General features: G+C 45.8%; 1 protein-coding gene across 3 annotated transcripts in view; it reads left to right on the top strand.

The window, feature by feature from the left end:
- Window positions 1-17,217, top strand: part of plxnb3 (plexin B3) — an 82,290-nt gene extending 65,073 nt beyond the window's left edge. For all 3 annotated transcript variants that reach the window (XM_084366139.1, XM_084366137.1, XM_084366138.1), the window contains 13 exons: window positions 1,308-1,374; window positions 1,499-1,645; window positions 1,772-1,852; window positions 1,936-2,014; window positions 2,094-2,197; window positions 2,298-2,385; window positions 3,059-3,225; window positions 11,398-11,558; window positions 11,632-11,779; window positions 11,881-11,945; window positions 12,041-12,116; window positions 12,760-12,834; window positions 13,087-17,217. In XM_084366139.1, the coding sequence (XP_084222265.1) occupies window positions 1,308-1,374; window positions 1,499-1,645; window positions 1,772-1,852; window positions 1,936-2,014; window positions 2,094-2,197; window positions 2,298-2,385; window positions 3,059-3,225; window positions 11,398-11,558; window positions 11,632-11,779; window positions 11,881-11,945; window positions 12,041-12,116; window positions 12,760-12,834; window positions 13,087-13,191 (1,363 nt within the window). In that variant the 3' untranslated portion in view covers window positions 13,192-17,217. The remainder of the gene's footprint in view (window positions 1-1,307; window positions 1,375-1,498; window positions 1,646-1,771; window positions 1,853-1,935; window positions 2,015-2,093; window positions 2,198-2,297; window positions 2,386-3,058; window positions 3,226-11,397; window positions 11,559-11,631; window positions 11,780-11,880; window positions 11,946-12,040; window positions 12,117-12,759; window positions 12,835-13,086) is intronic.
- The last annotated feature ends 242 nt before the right edge of the window (window positions 17,218-17,459 follow it).

The following is a 17,459-nucleotide window of genomic DNA, read 5'->3' as shown; positions in this document are numbered from 1 at the left end:
ACCTTGTTCCCATGAATTGTACTTGCCTTAGGTTTTCCACCATTTTTTCTGAAATCAATGACAAGCTCTTTGGTTTTGTTCATGTTAAGATCAAGGACATTTTCGTCACACCAGCTAACAAAGTCTGGCAGGGCACTACCGTGGTCCGACTCTGACCCTTGGAGGAGAGTCTGAAGTGCTGTGTCGTCTGAGAATTTTACCAGGTAGCTGCCCTCTTTGTGAGACCTGCAACTGTCTGTATACAAAATAAAAAGAAGGGGAGATAAAACGCAACCCTGTGGGGAGCCTGTATTTGAAACCACAACATCTGACAAAGCTCCGTTAACTAAAACCTGCTGCTTCCTATCAGTTAAAAAGTTTAAAAGCAACAATAAGAACTGATCCAGTAAATTAAAATAAGAGAAAAGTCGTTGAATTAAAATATGTGGTTGCATCTTGTTAAAAGCTGAAGAGAAGTCAGCAAATAAAAGTCTCACGTGTGATTTTGGCTTCTCCAAGTGCTTATAGATTTTGTCAAAGATGAGGAGTTTAGCATCCTCCACTCCTTCTCCAGTTTGATATGCAAACTGTAAGGGGTCTAATTTGTCATGCACTAAAGAGACAATCTCATCTTTCAAGATTTTCTCAAAGATTTTCATAATAAGTGATGTAGCGACAGGCTTAAACTCAGTTAGTTGCTCAGGATTTTTTATTTTGGGGATTGGAATTATTGTTGAGCTTTTCCAAATTGAAGGAAGCTGACAGTGATTGACACACATCTGAAAGAGAGCAGAGAAAACTTCACTGAGCTGGTTGGCACAGTACCTCAGTGTGCGCCCACAGACTGTGTGTGTGTGTGTGTGTGTGTGTGCGTGTGTGCGTGTGCGTGTGCGTGTGTGTGTGTGTGTGCGCGTGCATGTGTGTGTGTTGAGGTGAACCTCTGTATGAAGTCAGCCCTTAGCACAGACTCTGGTTCTGGTTCTGGTTCTGGTTCTCTGTACAGAACCCGGAGGTCACCTCTGAATCACTGCTGCAGTCAGGTTGATGAACAGGAGTGAAGATTAATCACCTTTTTAATCTCTGAGCTCTCCTCCCGTCAGTGAACAGCTCTGGATCAGAACCGGATGTGACTCCAGGTGTTTATTCCTCCAGGAGGTCTGGAAATGCGACTGAGACCACATGTTCAAGGTTTTCACATCATCTGAACCGTCCAGCTGGAACTGTGTTCACATGAGTCTGATCAGACACTGATGGCTCGTCGACCTCTAGTGTGTCAGCTGCTCTTCAAGCATGTAACTGATCTGTCTGTCTGTCTGTCTGTTTTTCAGGACAGAGACAGTTGTAGAGAAGATGTTGACTAACTGGATGTCAATCTGCCTCTATTCCTTCCTCAAGGTAACTGTCTGTCTGTCTGTCTGTCTGTCTGTGTGTGTGTCTGTTTGTCTGTCTGTAGAAACTCTAACCTGTGTCTGCCCATCTCACCCTCACCTGTCTGTCTGTCTGCCTGTCTGTGGTTCAGGAGGTGGCAGGGGAGCCTCTCTACATGCTGTACAGAGCCATAAAGTATCAGGTGGATAAAGGGCCGGTCGACGCCGTGACGGGAAAAGCCAAGCGGACGCTGAACGACAGCCACCTGCTGCGTGAGGACATCGACTACTGCGCTGTGGTAACCATGGCAACACAGACATCAACAATAACACACCTCAAAGTGTTTCAAACAGGTGTCCTGAATACTGACCCTCCGTACCTGTCTGCACCTGTCTGTCTCTGTCTGCACCTGTCTGTCTCTCAGACTCTGACAGTGTTGGTGAAGAATGGAGTTGAAGTTCAACCTTGTCCTGTCAAAGTGCTCGACACCGACACTATCACACAGGTAGGTACCCGTCTGTCTGTCTGTCTGTCTCTCACCTGCCTGTCACTCACCTGTCTGTCTCTCACCTGTCTGTCTGTGTGCAGGTGAAGGATAAGATCCTGGATCAGGTCTACAGAGGAGCTCCGTTCTCTCAGAGACCAGCAGCAGACAGTCTGGACCTCGGTACGCACACACACCTGTCTCACCTGTGAGTTTTGATTGACAGCTCATTCTGAACTGTGTCTCCTGGTTTGATTGACAGAGTGGCGTTCGGGTCAGGCGGGTCACCTGACCCTGTCAGATGATGATGTCACAGCGGTGGTTCAAGGTCGCTGGAAACGAATCAACACTCTTCAGCACTACAAGGTAACAAGAACCGACCAATCGCAGCCGTCTTCAGTTCCTCTTCTTCTGCAGCTCTCTTCTTCTTCATCTTCATCTCAAACTGTCCTCTCGGGTTCTTCAGGTTCCTGACGGAGCGACTGTCGCACTGATTCCTCGTTCTCAGAGTTCAAGTGGAGTTGGAGTCAACCAGGTGTTCCAGACTGGAGAGAGTAAGAACACAATTCATCCAGAACACACAGAACATGTGGAACATCCACAAACGGAACCAAACATCTGGAAACTTTAGAACAGGAGGAATATCAAAGTCATCTGAAACCTAGAACCCACGTGAAAACATAGCACATAGAACCTGGATCAAACCATCTAGAACACAGTGAACCCAGGACAAGCACAACACCTAGAACCCCTGGAACACTGAGAATATGTAGCGGACCTACAACCCAACACAAAGAGAAACATCTAGAACATCTAGCACCCAGAACCAAATTAAAGAATACCATATAGAACCTGTAATGAACAATGTAGAGAACAATTTAGAACATATAGAACCTAGAACATGATGCCAAAGATCCATCTAGCACATCAAGAACCCAGAACCAACACCACAAGGACCATATACAACCCAGAAAAAACACATAACTGACCATCTAGAACCTACAATCAGCAGCAGAAACCAGAACCAATGTAAGGAAAACCATCTAGAGCCCATAACAACAGAACCAAAACATTCTAGAACATCTACAACACCAAGACCCAGACCCCAGTGCAAAGGGACACCTAGAACATCCACAACAGGAACTAAAACAGAGAACCATCTGGAACCGGACAGAAGGGTTCTCCTCGTGTGAGATGTGTGTTTTACTCTGCGTGTGGTTGTCGTAGAAACGCCAATGCTGGAGGGCGAGGAGGAGGAGGGGCTTCGTCTGTGGCACCTGGTGAAGAGCAGCGAAGATCCAGAGATCCCAAAACACAGAAAGAGCAGCATGAGGGAGCGAGAGAGAGCCAAGGCCATACCTGAGATTTACCTGACCCGGCTGCTGTCCATGAAGGTAACACACACTTACACACCTGAGATTTACCTGACCCGGCTGCTGTCCATGAAGGTAACACACACTTACACGCCAGAGGGGTATTGCACAAAAACAAGATAAGGGATTAAGCCGGGATATGTTGGTCATCCTGGCTGAATTCAGCCTCAAGTCGTTTGCATGAAAACAGGTCAAACTTAACCCGGCCAAGTTACTATGGTGATTTATTCTCTGCAGCTAGCCTGCTCCAGACCGGGCTAACAGCCGGGCTAACAGCCGGGCTGCTAAACAGCCGGGCTGCTAACAGCCGGGCTAAGATTAATCCTAGTGGTTCACCTGTATTTCCACCGTCAGTCCTGTGAGGAGTTGATGTGTTTTTCTCCTCCAGGGGTTATATTTGCTTTAAGCTTGGATATAGCCTTGGATATTTCCTCAGGTGTTATAGGAGCTGTTAGGTCGTTGTTTTGTAGTTCTCCAATAGCTGGCAAATCGAGTGAGTTGAGAAATTGTCTTTTTTCCTCCTCACTGGATGAGGGTAGTTGTGTATATAAGTTTTTGTAGTAATCTTTAAATATTTTTTCTATTTCTGCAACATTGTATTTTAATTGGTCTGATTGAGGATCCCTGATTTTGTGTATTGTATTTAGCGCCTGTTTTCTAATATGCCTTGCAAGTAATCTAGTAGCTTTGGGGCCAGTTTCATAATATTCCTGTTTCACAAAAAAAAGTTTTTTCTCTATCTCGCCACTCAGAATTTTGTCTATTTCCCCTTTTATGGTCTTCATTTTCTGTTGGAGTTGAATATTTTGGGTGTTTTGATATTTTATTTCCAGGTTTTTTAATTTTCCTGTCAGATCAAGATAAGCCGCTTGTTTTAGTTTCTTTTGATTTGATGTTATAGCTATTAATTTTCCTCTGATTACGGCCTTTAAAGTGTCCCATAGGATAGTCGGGTTTATTTCGTCTGTAGCATTTTCTTCGATGCATCTTTTCATTTCCTTTCTAATTTGCTCAATTATTATCTTATTGTTCATTATGCCACTGTTCAGTCTCCAGGTTGTGTTTTTATGTCTATTATTAATATGCACAGTTAAATGTACCGTGTTGTGGTCTGAAATATAATTTTACGTTCTTTCACCTTGTGCATGTCCCAGTTATTCTTAAATACATAGTCTATTCTAGAATGGGTGCTGTGAGTGTTGAACAGTGTGTGTAGTCTTTCTCTGGGTGGAGTCCTCTCCATACATCTGCTGTACCCTGTTCCTTCAATGACATACTCATGAATTTAGATAGGTGAGTCTTACTTCTTCTTGTGCTTGTCGTGTCTATCCTATGATCCAGAATTACATTAAAATCCCAGCACACATCATAGTACCCTCAGATTCTGATGCTATAATTGTAAATAGAGTTTTAAAAAAATGTGTCACTTTCTGGCGGGGCATATACATTGATTAATGTGACTATCTTGTTCTCTAATTTTCCTTTAACAAGAACAAATCGTCCCTCTTCATCATTAATTTCTTTCAAGCATTCAAAATTGATTGCGCTTTGTATCATTATCGCAACCCCTCTTTTACGGCTCCGCTTGCATGTGCTATAAAAAGTGTTTCTGTAGCCAAATTTCTTTAGCTTTTCAAGCTCTTCCTGAGATAAGTGTGTTTCCTGGATGAAGATGACATGTGCTTTAAGTTTCCTCATTTTCAAAATTACCTTACTTCTCTTAATTGGGTTGTTCAGCCCATTTACATTTAATGACACTAGTGAGATACTACTCATATTGTTTTTGTAAAATCTTGAACTTTCCTTGGATCTGTATCGTAACCATGACAACCAACAACAGCTTCGTACGCACATAGAACAGTTTGATGTAGAACAGGGAACAGTTTCACTTCCAAAGGTAGGCACGTGTCCATGTGTGCCTCCCACGTTACCTTTGTGGGCGAGGAGAATATCCTGCAGCATATGGGGGCCCCTCTCTAGGTAGGTTTGGTCTGATTGTCCAATAATGCCTCTGCATTAACCTCCTAGCAAAAAGTATGCTCTTAGCTACCGATCAAATATAGCAAGGGAAGACAATCGATCAATATTATGACCAATTCAAGGAGTGCAGTCAATATTAAAATGTTCGTCAGTGTCCTTATTTAGTCTTTTGAATGCACTCACATACCTCTTTGCCCATTATTTCCTTTGAAATTCCTGAAGTCTCTGCTTGGCTCGCTCAGCAGTATCTTCTGAGTTACCGACTCGTTGCCACGGTAATGACCGCTGGGGTCGCTCTTCCAGCCCGGTCCTGGCTGCACCTCCCCCCGGTACCTCTGCCGTGATTCCCCTCCGGTTCAGCTCTTTCGCAGCCTCCTGTGCGCTCTCGTATGTCCGCGGGCCAGCTTCCCAGTGGATCCTGATTTTCGTCAGGGGCGTCTGGAAGCGTATTCCTTTCTCCTTCAGGGCTTTTTTAATACCGTTGTATTCTTTTCTTTTCCGGATGACTTCGGTGGCGTAGTCATGGTCAAAAAAGAGCGCTCGGTCTTGGTAGTGGATTTTTTTCTTCCAGGCTTCCCTCAGCACCGTCTCTTTCACCGTGTATTGAAGGAAGTTCACCACGATAGATCTCCGGGGTTTATCAGCGTCTGGTTTCGGCAGTAAAGCTCGGTGTGCCCGCTGTATTTGTAGATGCATGTTTGTCGGCAGAGGCAGCTCATTTTCCAGAAGTTGTTCAATGAATTGTGTTACAAAGCTGCCCTCTGCGCCCTCTTTTAGACCAAAGATGCGGATGTTATTCCGTCGGTTTCTTCCCTCTTAGATAGATAGATAGATCATTATTGTCATTGTACTTATACAACGAAATTGAGATGCAACTCCTTTTAGTGCAAATTATAGATAAAAGACATAAAAACATTAGGATAAAATACAAATAAAATAAATAAGAAAAAACATAAATAGCAAGCACACACCTCACATACACCATGTCATACTCATTGCACAGTCATCAGATTATTGCACTGTCAGACACATTCTTTTATGCTTTGATTGCATTCAGCGACACTATTGCTCTCGGGTAAAAACTGTTCTTGAACCTGTTAGTCCGGCATTTTATTGTCCTGTACCTTCTGCCAGAGGGCAGCAGTTCAAAGAGTTCATGTCCGGGGTGTGATGGGTCCCTAATAATGTTTTGAGCTTTTTTAAGGCACCTTGCACTGTACAGTTCATCTAGGGAGGGGAGAGAGCAGCCAGTGATCTTCATGGCAGTGTTGATGACCCTCTGGAGTGTTTTCCTCTCTGCTGCTGTGCAGCTGGCATACCACACACACATGCAGTATGTCAACACACTCTCTATTGAGCATCGATAGAATGACACCAGCAGTTTTTGTGACAGGTGGTTCTTTCTGAGGAGTCTCAGAAAGTAAAGTCTCTGCTGTGCCCTCCTGATGGTCACTGAGGTGTTTGCACTCCACGACAGGTCCTCCTCGATCTGGATGCCCAAGAACCTGAAGTCAGAGACCCTCTCCACATAGTCCCCGCTGATGCACAGTGGTTGGATACTTTCCGTTTTCTTCCTCCGGAAGTCCACGATCAGCTCCTTCGTCTTGGTGGTATTAAGAACCAGGTTATTTTCCCTGCACCACCCAGTCAGTTGCTCCACCTCAGTCCTGTAGGCAGAAATGAGGCCCACTACTGTGGTGTCGTCTGCAAACTTAATAGTGATGTTGCTGGAGTGGGCAGGGGTGTAGTCATGAGTGTAAAGGGTGTAGAGTAGGGGGCTCAGCACACAGCCCTGTGGGGAGCCGGTGCTGATGCTGATGGATGCTGAGAGGTGTGAACCTACTCTCACCCTCTGGGAGCGATTTGTGAGGAAGTCCAGGATCCAGTGGCAGATAGAGGAAGACAGCCCCAGCTCCGTCAGTTTGGGCACCAGTCTGTGAGGGAGGATGGTATTGAACGCAGAGCTAAAATCAACAAAGAGCAGCCTTGCATAGCTCCCCTGCTGCTCTAGGTGGCTCAGAGCAGAGTGGAGGGCTGTTGCAATAGCGTCCTCTGTAGATCTGTTTGCCCTGTACGCAAACTGGTGAGGGTCCAATGCAGGTGGCAGACTTGATCTGATGTGCCCCCGAACCAGAGTTTCAAAGCACTTCATGATGATCGGTGCAAGTGCCACTGGACGGTCATTCAAGCTGCTGACTGCTGTTTTTTTTGGCAGTGGAACAATGACAGAGGACTTCAGACAAAGTGGGACAGTGTACTGGGACAGGGACTGGTTGAAGATTTTGGTGAAAACAACAGCCAGCTGGTCCGCACAGGTCTTCAGCACACGTCCAGGTACGCCATCTGGTCCAGCAGCTTTCCTCGGGTTCACCCTCCTTAGTGTGCACTGCACCTCATGTTCCTCCAGTATGAGGATGTTGTCGCAGGTTGGGCGGTGCGATGTTGCTGCATGCGGTTTCTCTGCCTCGAAGCGAGCGAAGAAGATGTTCAGTTCCTCCGCCAGCGAGGCATCTCTGTCAGCCGCTGCGAGGTTGTTGGATTTGTAGCCGGTGATATGCTGCACCCCCTGCCACACCTGCCTTGTGTTGTTGCTGCTGAGATGTTCCTCTATCCTCCTCTGGTGTGCGGTCTTTGCTTCTCTGATGCCTCTCCTCAGGTTGGCTCTGGCAGCACTGTACTGTACCCCATCACCACACCTGAAGGCCTTGTTCCTCTCCTTCAGCAGGGTCCTGACCTCTCCAGTCATCCAGGGCTTTTGGTTTGGATAGACCCGGATGCGCTTCTCGGTGGTAACAGTATCCGTGCAGAACTTGATATAGCTCAGAACGGATAAAGTGTAGTCCTCCAGGTCCTGCTGTTCAAAGATGGCCCAGTTTGTTCTCTCAAAGCAATCCTGGAGCTGATGAGAGGTGTCCTCAGGCCAGATTTTTACAGTCTTAATTGTGGAGGGAGCACTTTTCTCCTGAGGGGGGTGTATGCTGGGATTAACAGAAGGGACAGGTGGTTGGACTGGCCCAGGTGTGGTAGTGGCTTGGCCCTGTAGCTACTCTTGATATTAGAGTAAGCCTTGTCCAGAGTGTTTTTTCCCCTAGTTGCACACTTAATGTGCTGGTGGAATTTGGGGAGTACAGTTTTCAAATCTGCATGATTAAAGTCCCCAGCAATGATGTGCACAGCCTCAGGATACATGCTTTGTTGACTACTAATGGAATCATGTAACAGTCCGAGAGCCAAGCTAGCATTAGTCGCCGGTGGTATGTAAACAGCAGTTAGCATGACAACATTAAACTCCTGTGGAAGGTAGATGGGCCTGCATTTCACAGTCACATACTCCAGGTCTGAAGAGCAGTGACTGGTGACAGTCTTAGTGTTGGTACACCAGCTGTTGTTGGTGTAGATGCATAGCCCCCCTCCTCTGCTCTTACCGGAGTCTTTGGTCCTGTCATGCCGATGTGCTGTGCGTAGAGTTGTTCCGATTCCGATGCCAGTATCGGAAATGCCTCCGATACTGCCGAAAATGCCGGCATCGGTATCGGCGAGTACTGGAGTCCAGGCACCGATCCGATACCACATAATTTATTAGCCTAGCTCCGTTAGCTCCGAGATTCTACCGGATACGTGTCCGCTGCGTTACGGCTCCGGTACGGTTTGGCTCCGTCGTCCTCGTCCGGCAACCCCCACCAGCTGTGTTTTGAGTCCGCCACAGCGCAGCTCCGCCGATCAGCTAGAGTTAAAACCGAGGAATTCCCGCGATGATTACATAATCACACACGACCGCAGTTATATGTATGTGTTATAAACACAACAACAGGAAGTGTTCCCGACTGAAGGATTAGAAGAAGAGCTCGTATTTGTCTCTTATTTGAGGTTTTTGTGCTTGTATCAACACGGAGTGTTTTATTTTGAAAATTAACCGGATGTCATGTTATTATTTCGTGTCTGACTTCCTGTCTGCTCTGTGCTGAATTCGGCTTTATACTATTCTTTTTAAAAATAAATGGCTTTCATTTGCTGTATTCATTCATGTTTTACAAAGGGTTTAACCTGAGCCAGGCCTCAGCACAGTGATGATCACATCACAGTCATGCAGGCGTAGTATGATATATATATATAATTTTTTATAACACACTGGTATCGGTATCGGTACTCGTATCGGCCGATACCCACAGCATAAGTATCGGAATCGGTATCGGGAGGGAAAAAATGGTATCGGAACATCTCTAGCTGTGCGGCCTGCTAGCTCAATAGCAGTGTCCGGGATGAGCGGGTGAAGCCACGTCTCCGTGATGAGCAGAATGCAGCTGTCCCCGACGATCTTGTCTGTCGCAATTTGCAGCTTCAACTCGTCCAGCTTATTGGCGAGGGATCTTGCATTTGATAGAAAAATGCTGGGAAGCGAAGGTTTGAATGGCCGCCTGCGTAGCCTAGCTAGCGCGCCGGCTCTGCAGCCCCGTTTCTGCTTCCTGTTCCTGCGCCGCCTCCGCCTCTTTCCCCAGGGGAGTGTAATCCAGGTAGAGCCCGGCGTCCTGGCTATGTCCGCTGGTATCTCGTGTGAGCTAAGAAACTCAGCTGTAACGTCTTGCTCGCACCGTAGTCCCAACTTTAGAAGTTCGGGTCGGCTGTAGATGTTATTCGCCCAGCTTAATGTGAGCAGACACACATACCATACAAGCAAAAAAATCGAAAACTTGCACCAAAATAGAGAGCTCTGAACCGCTGCGTCTGTGCGCGCCGCCATCTTGACTCCTCCTTGGTCTGTCAGCATATCTTGTAGTATTCTCTGTTGTTTTATAGACTGAAGTAGAGCTTCTTTTGCCTCTATGTTCCAGTTTTCTAGCTCTTCGATTCTCTGTTCGGTCTCCGTGATTCTCGTAGTTTGTGTGGCTAGCTCCGTTGTTGTTTCTGTGAGCCGCTGGTTAATGTCCTTCCTAAAATCCTCGAGTTCTTCTTTCATTTCCTTTTTTATTTCTTCTTTGAATGTGGTGAACTCCATTTTCAATTCTGTTTTGAAGTCCTGGATTTCTTTAACGATATCTTTCAGTCCCGCACGAATCACCGCAGCCGCATCGGCCTCCATGTGTTCATCCTCACCCTCCATATTGTCTGCTATATCGCCTCCGTCTTTGTTTGTCAATTCGGGTTGTTTTTTCGGGTTCTTTTGGTTTGTTTGTCTTCTTGATTTTCCTCCCCTTTCCATCTCTGCTTCAGATGTATCTATTTCTATCACATTAATAGAATTTGGGGGGGTTTTATCGAGTATTGATCGGGAGCTAGTTACCTATGCTGCCATCTTGGGCTGAGTCCCACCGGAAGTCCAAGCGGACAGTGTCTGTGGCTGGGACAGAGTCTGTTACTGTCCCTCCCTGGATCCCTCCATCACTGGCCTCCCTTTATTTAAATGGAGAGCCAGCTCCTCTGCTGGGTCATATCCTGGCTCGGTGGGCCGCCCCCTGTGCCGGTTCTATGGGCTTTTTTTAAACTGCTACAATCATACAGACACTCAACATGTCAGCAGAGACCTGATCTGTTCACTCATTGTTCACTGTTATCTACTTTAAAGTCACTGACCAGCCTGCAAAATGTTCTTGTTTGATTAAACGTGCTGCAGGTCCTTTTATGTCCAGACAGGTTTGTTCTTTATGAAGGACAGAAAGATAAAACAGATAAAAACTAACATGAGAAAAACAGATTCAATGACACACATGTTGATAATTGTTTGCACTTCATCGTACTCTACATTTCCTGAGTAACATGCACCTCTACTCGCCACATTTAAAGCAAAGTGCACACAGCTGATTGGACCTGAACAGTGACTCCTTTAGTCCTTTAATTGGAGCCTGATTATGACAGTTCCAGTGGAGCTGTTTATTAATGGTACAGTTTTGGACTATACGCATGAAGCCGGTCCGCTGTTGTCTGCCAGGCTTTCTCTCTCTCTTTAATTTTGGCATTATTGCCTTTTTTCTGATGATGTCTTTCACCTCTTCATAGAAGTCCATCAGGAGCTGTTGTTCAGCGGCCGTGAAATACGAAGCGCGACTCTTATCCATGTTCCCATCAGTGAATTCTATTCTATTCTACTTTTGTGCAATACCCCTCTGAGATTTACCTGACCCGGCTGCTGTCCATGAAGGTAACACAGACTTACACACCTGAGATTTACCTGTCTCTCTCTCTCCCTGCCTGTCTCTCTCCCTGCCTGTCTCTCTGTAGGGGACCCTGCAGAAGTTCGTGGACGACGTCTTCGTGGCGATCCTCAGTACGAAGCGTCCTCCTCCGATCGCCGTCAGGTTCTTCTTTGACTTCCTGGACGACATGGCGGAGAAACACGGCATCGACGACCCGGAGACCGTCCACATCTGGAAGACTAACAGGTGAGGAACACACCTGGACACCTGTCTGTCCCTGCGGCCTGTCTGTGTGTCTGACCCGTCTGTCTCTGTGCAGTCTCCCTCTCAGGTTCTGGGTGAACATTCTGAAGAATCCTCAGTTTGTTCTGGACGTTCAGGTGAGCGACAGCATCGACGCCGTCCTGTCTGTCATCGCCCAGACCTTCATCGACTCCTGCACCACCTCCGAGCACAAAGTGGGACGGGTACGACCTGTCTGTCTGTCTGTATGTCTGCCTGTCTCTCAGCTGCCTGTCTGTCTGTTTGTGGCAGTATTAACTATGTGACTTACTTTCTGTCCAATCAGGACTCTCCTGTAAACAAGCTGCTGTACGCCAGAGAGATCCCCCGATACAAACAGCTGGTGGAGAGGTGAGACAGCTTCCTGTCCCTTATCACTGTTACCATAGCAACACTTTACTGACTAACTACAGTGTGTGTGTGTGTGTGTGTGTGTGTGTCTGTAGGTATTACAGTGATATCCACAGCGCTGCATCAGGCTGTTATCAGGAGATGAACTCAACTCTGACTGAACTGTCTGGGGTCAGTGAACGCAACACCAACCACACAGCTGAAATATCTACCGCCTTGTCTGTCTCTCTGACCTGTCCGTCTGTCTCTCTGACCTGTTTGTCTGTCTCTCTGACCTGTCCGTCTGTCTCTCTGACCTGTTTGTCTGTCTCTCTGACCTGTCCGTCTGTCTCTCTGACCTGTTTGTCTGTCTCTCTGACCTGTCCGTCTGTCTCTCTGACCTATTTGTCTGTCTCTCTGACCTGTCTGTCTGTCTCTCTGACCTGTCCGTCTGTCTCTCTGACCTATTTGTCTGTCTCTCTGACCTGTCTGTCTGTCTCTCTGACCTGTCCGTCTGTCTCTCTGACCTGTCCGTCTGTCTCTCTGACCTATTTGTCTGTCTCTCTGACCTGTCCGTCTGTCTCTCTGACCTGTTTGTCTGTCTCTCTGACCTGTCCGTCTGTCTCTCTGACCTATTTGTCTGTCTCTCTGACCTGTCCGTCTGTCTCTCTGACCTGTTTGTCTGTCTCTCTGACCTGTCCGTCTGTCTCTCTGACCTATTTGTCTGTCTCTCTGACCTGTCCGTCTGTCTCTCTGACCTGTTTGTCTGTCTCTCTGACCTGTCCGTCTGTCTCTCTGACTTGTTTGTCTGTCTCTCTGACCTGTCCGTCTGCAGAGTTTTGCTTCAGAGATGAACAGTCTTGTTGCTCTTCATGAACTCTACAAGTACATCAACAAATATTATGACCAGGTAACACACACACACACACACACACACACTTCCTGTTTGACCAGCTGATATGATGATTAGTATTAATTCGCAGCTTGTTAAAGGAGCACTGAGAGATTTAATTTTTCTTTATGTCTAAACAAACTAAATAAACAATTTAGTGATTAGTGGTTTATTATTATATACTACACAGACTGCTCCTTTAAACTGCAATGATTCTGACAGGAGGAAAACAAAGTACTGACACCTGTCTGTCTTTCACCTGTCTGTCAGATCATCATGTCTCTGGAGGAGGACAGTTCAGGTCAGAAGATGCAGTTGGCCTATCGGTTGCAGCAGGTCGCCGCCCTGGTGGAGAACAAGGTCACTGACCTCTGATGACCTCTGACCCCGTGACCCCGAGGACACTCTGACCCCTGCTGAGGATGAAGAAGAGGATGAAGAGGATGAGGACGCCTCCTGTTGAACATCTTCAGCAGCTCAGAGACTGAAACCATGAGACTGCTGTTAACACTGTCTTCCTGCTGTGTGTGTGTGTGTGTGTGTGTGTGCGTGTGTGTGTGTGTGTGTGTATGTGTGTGTGTGGTTTTTACAGTCCGACTCAGGAGTTCTTTAGGTTCCTTCCCTCTGCAGCAGTCAAACTAAACCTAATCCTGAACTGAACCTAGTTCAGACCCGGTCCATACCCAGTCCAGATCTGGTTAAGACCCGGTTCAGACCTGGACCTGGTGCTAGACCAACCCGACATCAGAAACGACAATCTAACCAATCAGATCAGGGAACATCATCATCACCTGCTGCCTTGCACTACATTTCCCAGAGTTCCCTGCTGCTCTGCTGCCTGTGTAGAGTCAGAAAGCACAATTTGAATAGTTTCTATTCTGATCACATGTATTGATTATTGATTACTGATTATTGATTATTGATTACTGACCTGCTGATCTCAGACATGCTGGATGCTTTTTATTGCCTTTCTGCTAAACCAGCACATCTCTGCCGTCAGGAGCTTTAAGAGGTCCACTGGACTGAAGCAATAATCACAGTGTTTGTAGAACCATGTTTTCAGGCTGATTCCAGTTTCTGATCAAAATAAATCTTCCACCTGGACCGGTCCAGGTAAACCTCAGGTCCTGACCCGTCCCACACATGTTCCCAGTCTTCCTCAGTTCCAGGTCGAGTCCAAATCGACTCACCGGGGTCCTCAGGTTTCTATAGATCCCAGTGTATTGGAGATGACATCATGTTGCATGTTTTCATCAGCCAATCAGCACGCAGCAGATGAGCAGCTTGAGAAGAATGAAGGAACATGAGCCGGGGTTGTTACCGTAGAGACCGTAGTGATGATGTCATTCCGTCTGCTTACACGTTGAGTTTGAAATTGTTTTTTGAAAATGAGAGAAGAAGAGAAGGTCCTCAGAACTCCACAGGTCTCCAAAGGTCCAGTTAGTTTCTGAACCCAGAGACCATTCTGATTCTGGTCTGGCAACTGAGTGGTTCCGCTTGGACCACCTTGGATCAGGTCTCTTTTAGATCAAGTCTGACAGTCCTTCCTTTGGTTCCTCGTTGTTCTCATCTCAGTGATCTCAGGTTCAGGTAGCTCCGCTCACAGGTTCCTTTTTGAATCTGGTACTTTTCTATAGTTATGACGACATCAACTCTCCTTCAGTCCTGCGTGGTTGCATTTGGCTCCGCCTCCACAATCCAGTCAGGACATTAAACAGACCAATGAGAGACAACTCGCCCCGCTGCTGTGTGCAGGTGAATGTGAGCAGGCTCAGGTGCTCTGAGATCAGAGTTAAAGACCTGGTCCAGAGTGACGTGGTGTCTTCAGAGCAGAGGAGTCGGTCACAGCAGCTAAACGACGGATGAAGGAATCTATTTTTATTTTTGTGACCAGGTCCTGAAATAAATGAACGAACAGACGGAAACTAGAATCACACTGAAAATCAAGTTTAACATTAAAGTGAAGCTGCTGACAGAGAAAAGAGCTGAAAGAAGATAAAAACAATCTGTGTGTGTGTGTGTGTGTGTGTGTGTGTGTGTTAGCTAGTTACTAACTTATTATGTGTACATACTGTAAGTCCTATTTATACCTATTTATCCCAGCTGTGCCTTCACTCTTGCAGCTAGGTGGCGCTGTCTGTCTCTTCTGACAGCAGCCATATTGATCACGTGGCCCAGTGCATCATGGGAAGATAAATTAATTTAAATCTTTAACTCTAGACCATGGAAGGAAAACAACAGCGACTTATGTACATATGACTGAACCCTAACAGTATCATTACATATACAGAGGCCTACATGCTAACAGCTAACATGTGCTATAATGCAGAACAACTAGCATAACATCATGCTAGGTTGAAAATAAGTCTCAGCTGCTCACTCACTTACTTGAGTAGAGTTTGTTGTGTAATCTGTTGTTGCGTGAAGAATTATCTGTCAAATTAAAAATGTAAAGAGTTAATAACATGTTTGCAGCTACTATGCAGAATGTTGTGCTAGCTACAAACAGCTTCAAACGTTACTGACAGGATGTTAGTGTGTGATGTCCTCAAACAAAGACAGTTACACACAGCCTGCTAGTTAGCATGACATCAGATATTAGCTTTTTGAAATGTATTGCTGGCTGTTCTTAACCAGCTGTTTGTTGCTGGCAAACGTCTGAAATTACACAGTTGTAAAATGTGCTAGTTCTTTAAGACTAGCTGTATGTGGTTGTCTAACTACAACTAGCCGTATATGCTAGCTCTTTGTTTAACCTTGTGTTAACAGTATTATGCTAACTAAAACACTAAAAATCACTGAATGAATAGCTACAACCTGCGAGCATGCTAAGTGCTACATGTAGCATCACATCAGCTGACTCTATAAACATCTGAGTTCAGGTGTGTGAACACTGAGATGCTTCCTGTGTGCTGACCTTCATAATGATGCTGTTTATAGAAACAAATCTTTGACTGCCAACAGTTAGCATGTCACCTACTGTCAGCTGCATGTTATTATATCTGATATCAGTCAGCTGCACTGTCACATAATCCAAATATCTGAACTGACAGGATGGACGTCAAGCTGTGATGTAAAATACAGCATTGATCATTACCAGAATGGTTGTTTGTCCTGACAGGATACTTCCTGGACTCTGGACAGGAAACTTTCTGGACTTTCCTGACAGGATACTTCCTGGACTGTCCCGAAAGGATACTTCCTGGACTCTGGACAAGATACTTCCTGTACTCTCCTGATAGCATACTTCCTGGACTGTCCTGACAGGATACTTCCTGGACTGTCCTGACAGGATACTTCCGGACTGTCCTGACAGGATACTTCCTGGACTGTACTGCCAGCATACTTCCTGGACTGTCCCGAAAGGATACTTCCTGGACTGTCCCGAAAGGATACTTCCTGGACTCTGGACAAGATACTTCCTGGACTCTCCTGACAGCATACTTCCTGGACTGTCCTGACAGGATACTTCCTGGACTGTCCTGACAGCATACTTCCTGGACTGTCCCGACAGAATACTTCCTGGACTCTCCTGACAGCATACTTCCTGGACTGTCCTGACAGAATACTTCCTGGACTCTCCTGACAGCATACTTCCTGGACTCTTGCTGTATGTTATTCAGTGTAAATGGACTCTAACTGAGATTGAACCCATCAGGCAATAATCTTCAGACTGTCATTTCTGACAGATTTTGTTCTAAATGGAGACGTTTGGTGAATGATCTTACTGCTGACTCATCTTTTCTTCTTTGTCTTCTAATATTTCTGATTATTGCTGTTTGATCCAAACGTCTCCTCTGTGTTTTTGCCTTGTGTGTTTTTTGAGCCTGTGTTTGACCCGTAGTTGTAGTTCTCTGATCAGATTAGACTTCTGCATGCATGTGATGATGATGATGATGATGATGATGATAAAGATTTCTGGTGCTTCTTCAGGCAGTGTTTGTTTTGTTTTTGAAATAAAGGCGAGAGGCGGAGTCCGGCTCTGCTGTGTCACTGATGATGTATGTAAGTGGAGGAAGAAGCTCTGACTTTTGACCTCCTGATCTCTGTACAGTTTTCTAATCTTCTGGGACACAATGAAACAGATTCTCAGCTCTGATTGGTCGAGCTATGTTTGTTACTGAAACGTTTTTTCTACAAGGGAATAAAAAGTTTAAAGGGTTTGTATAAAAGTGATCCAGGATGAGTTGTAATGAAGCTCAGACTGTTTCTTGCTGACTGTGTACAGTTTGCTAACAGTGTGTAAATGTGCCTGTAAATACCTGTCTGATGATGATGATGATGATGATGATGAAGAAGAAGTCAGTCTGCAATGGAATGTGTTTTTATTGTGAAGAGGCAACAACAGGAGGCCAACACAGTTTTTATCATGTAAAAATAAAGTTATAATTTTAAAACTTGTGTCTGATCCAAACTTTACTTTGATCTCAACAAGAACTCTGATCAAAGAAACGTCGACACTCGCTCCGATAAACAAGTTATGATGTTTGGGTCCCAGTACCTCCTGGAACCTCCGGGTATCACAGCATCCGGTCCAGAACCAGCAGAATAAGCTTCATCCTGCAGGTGATCACACTGTTGAACTGTGTGATCTGAAGACCAGAGCTGCTGCCATACTGATACTGAACACATACTGTACAGTA

Source organism: Pagrus pagrus (assembly GCF_965226575.1).
Source record: "Pagrus pagrus genome assembly, chromosome: 11".
In the NCBI taxonomy this organism is placed as follows: domain Eukaryota; kingdom Metazoa; phylum Chordata; class Actinopteri; order Spariformes; family Sparidae; genus Pagrus; species Pagrus pagrus.
Note: the sequence above shows the minus strand (reverse complement) of the source record. Positions and strands in the feature narration are given on the sequence as shown.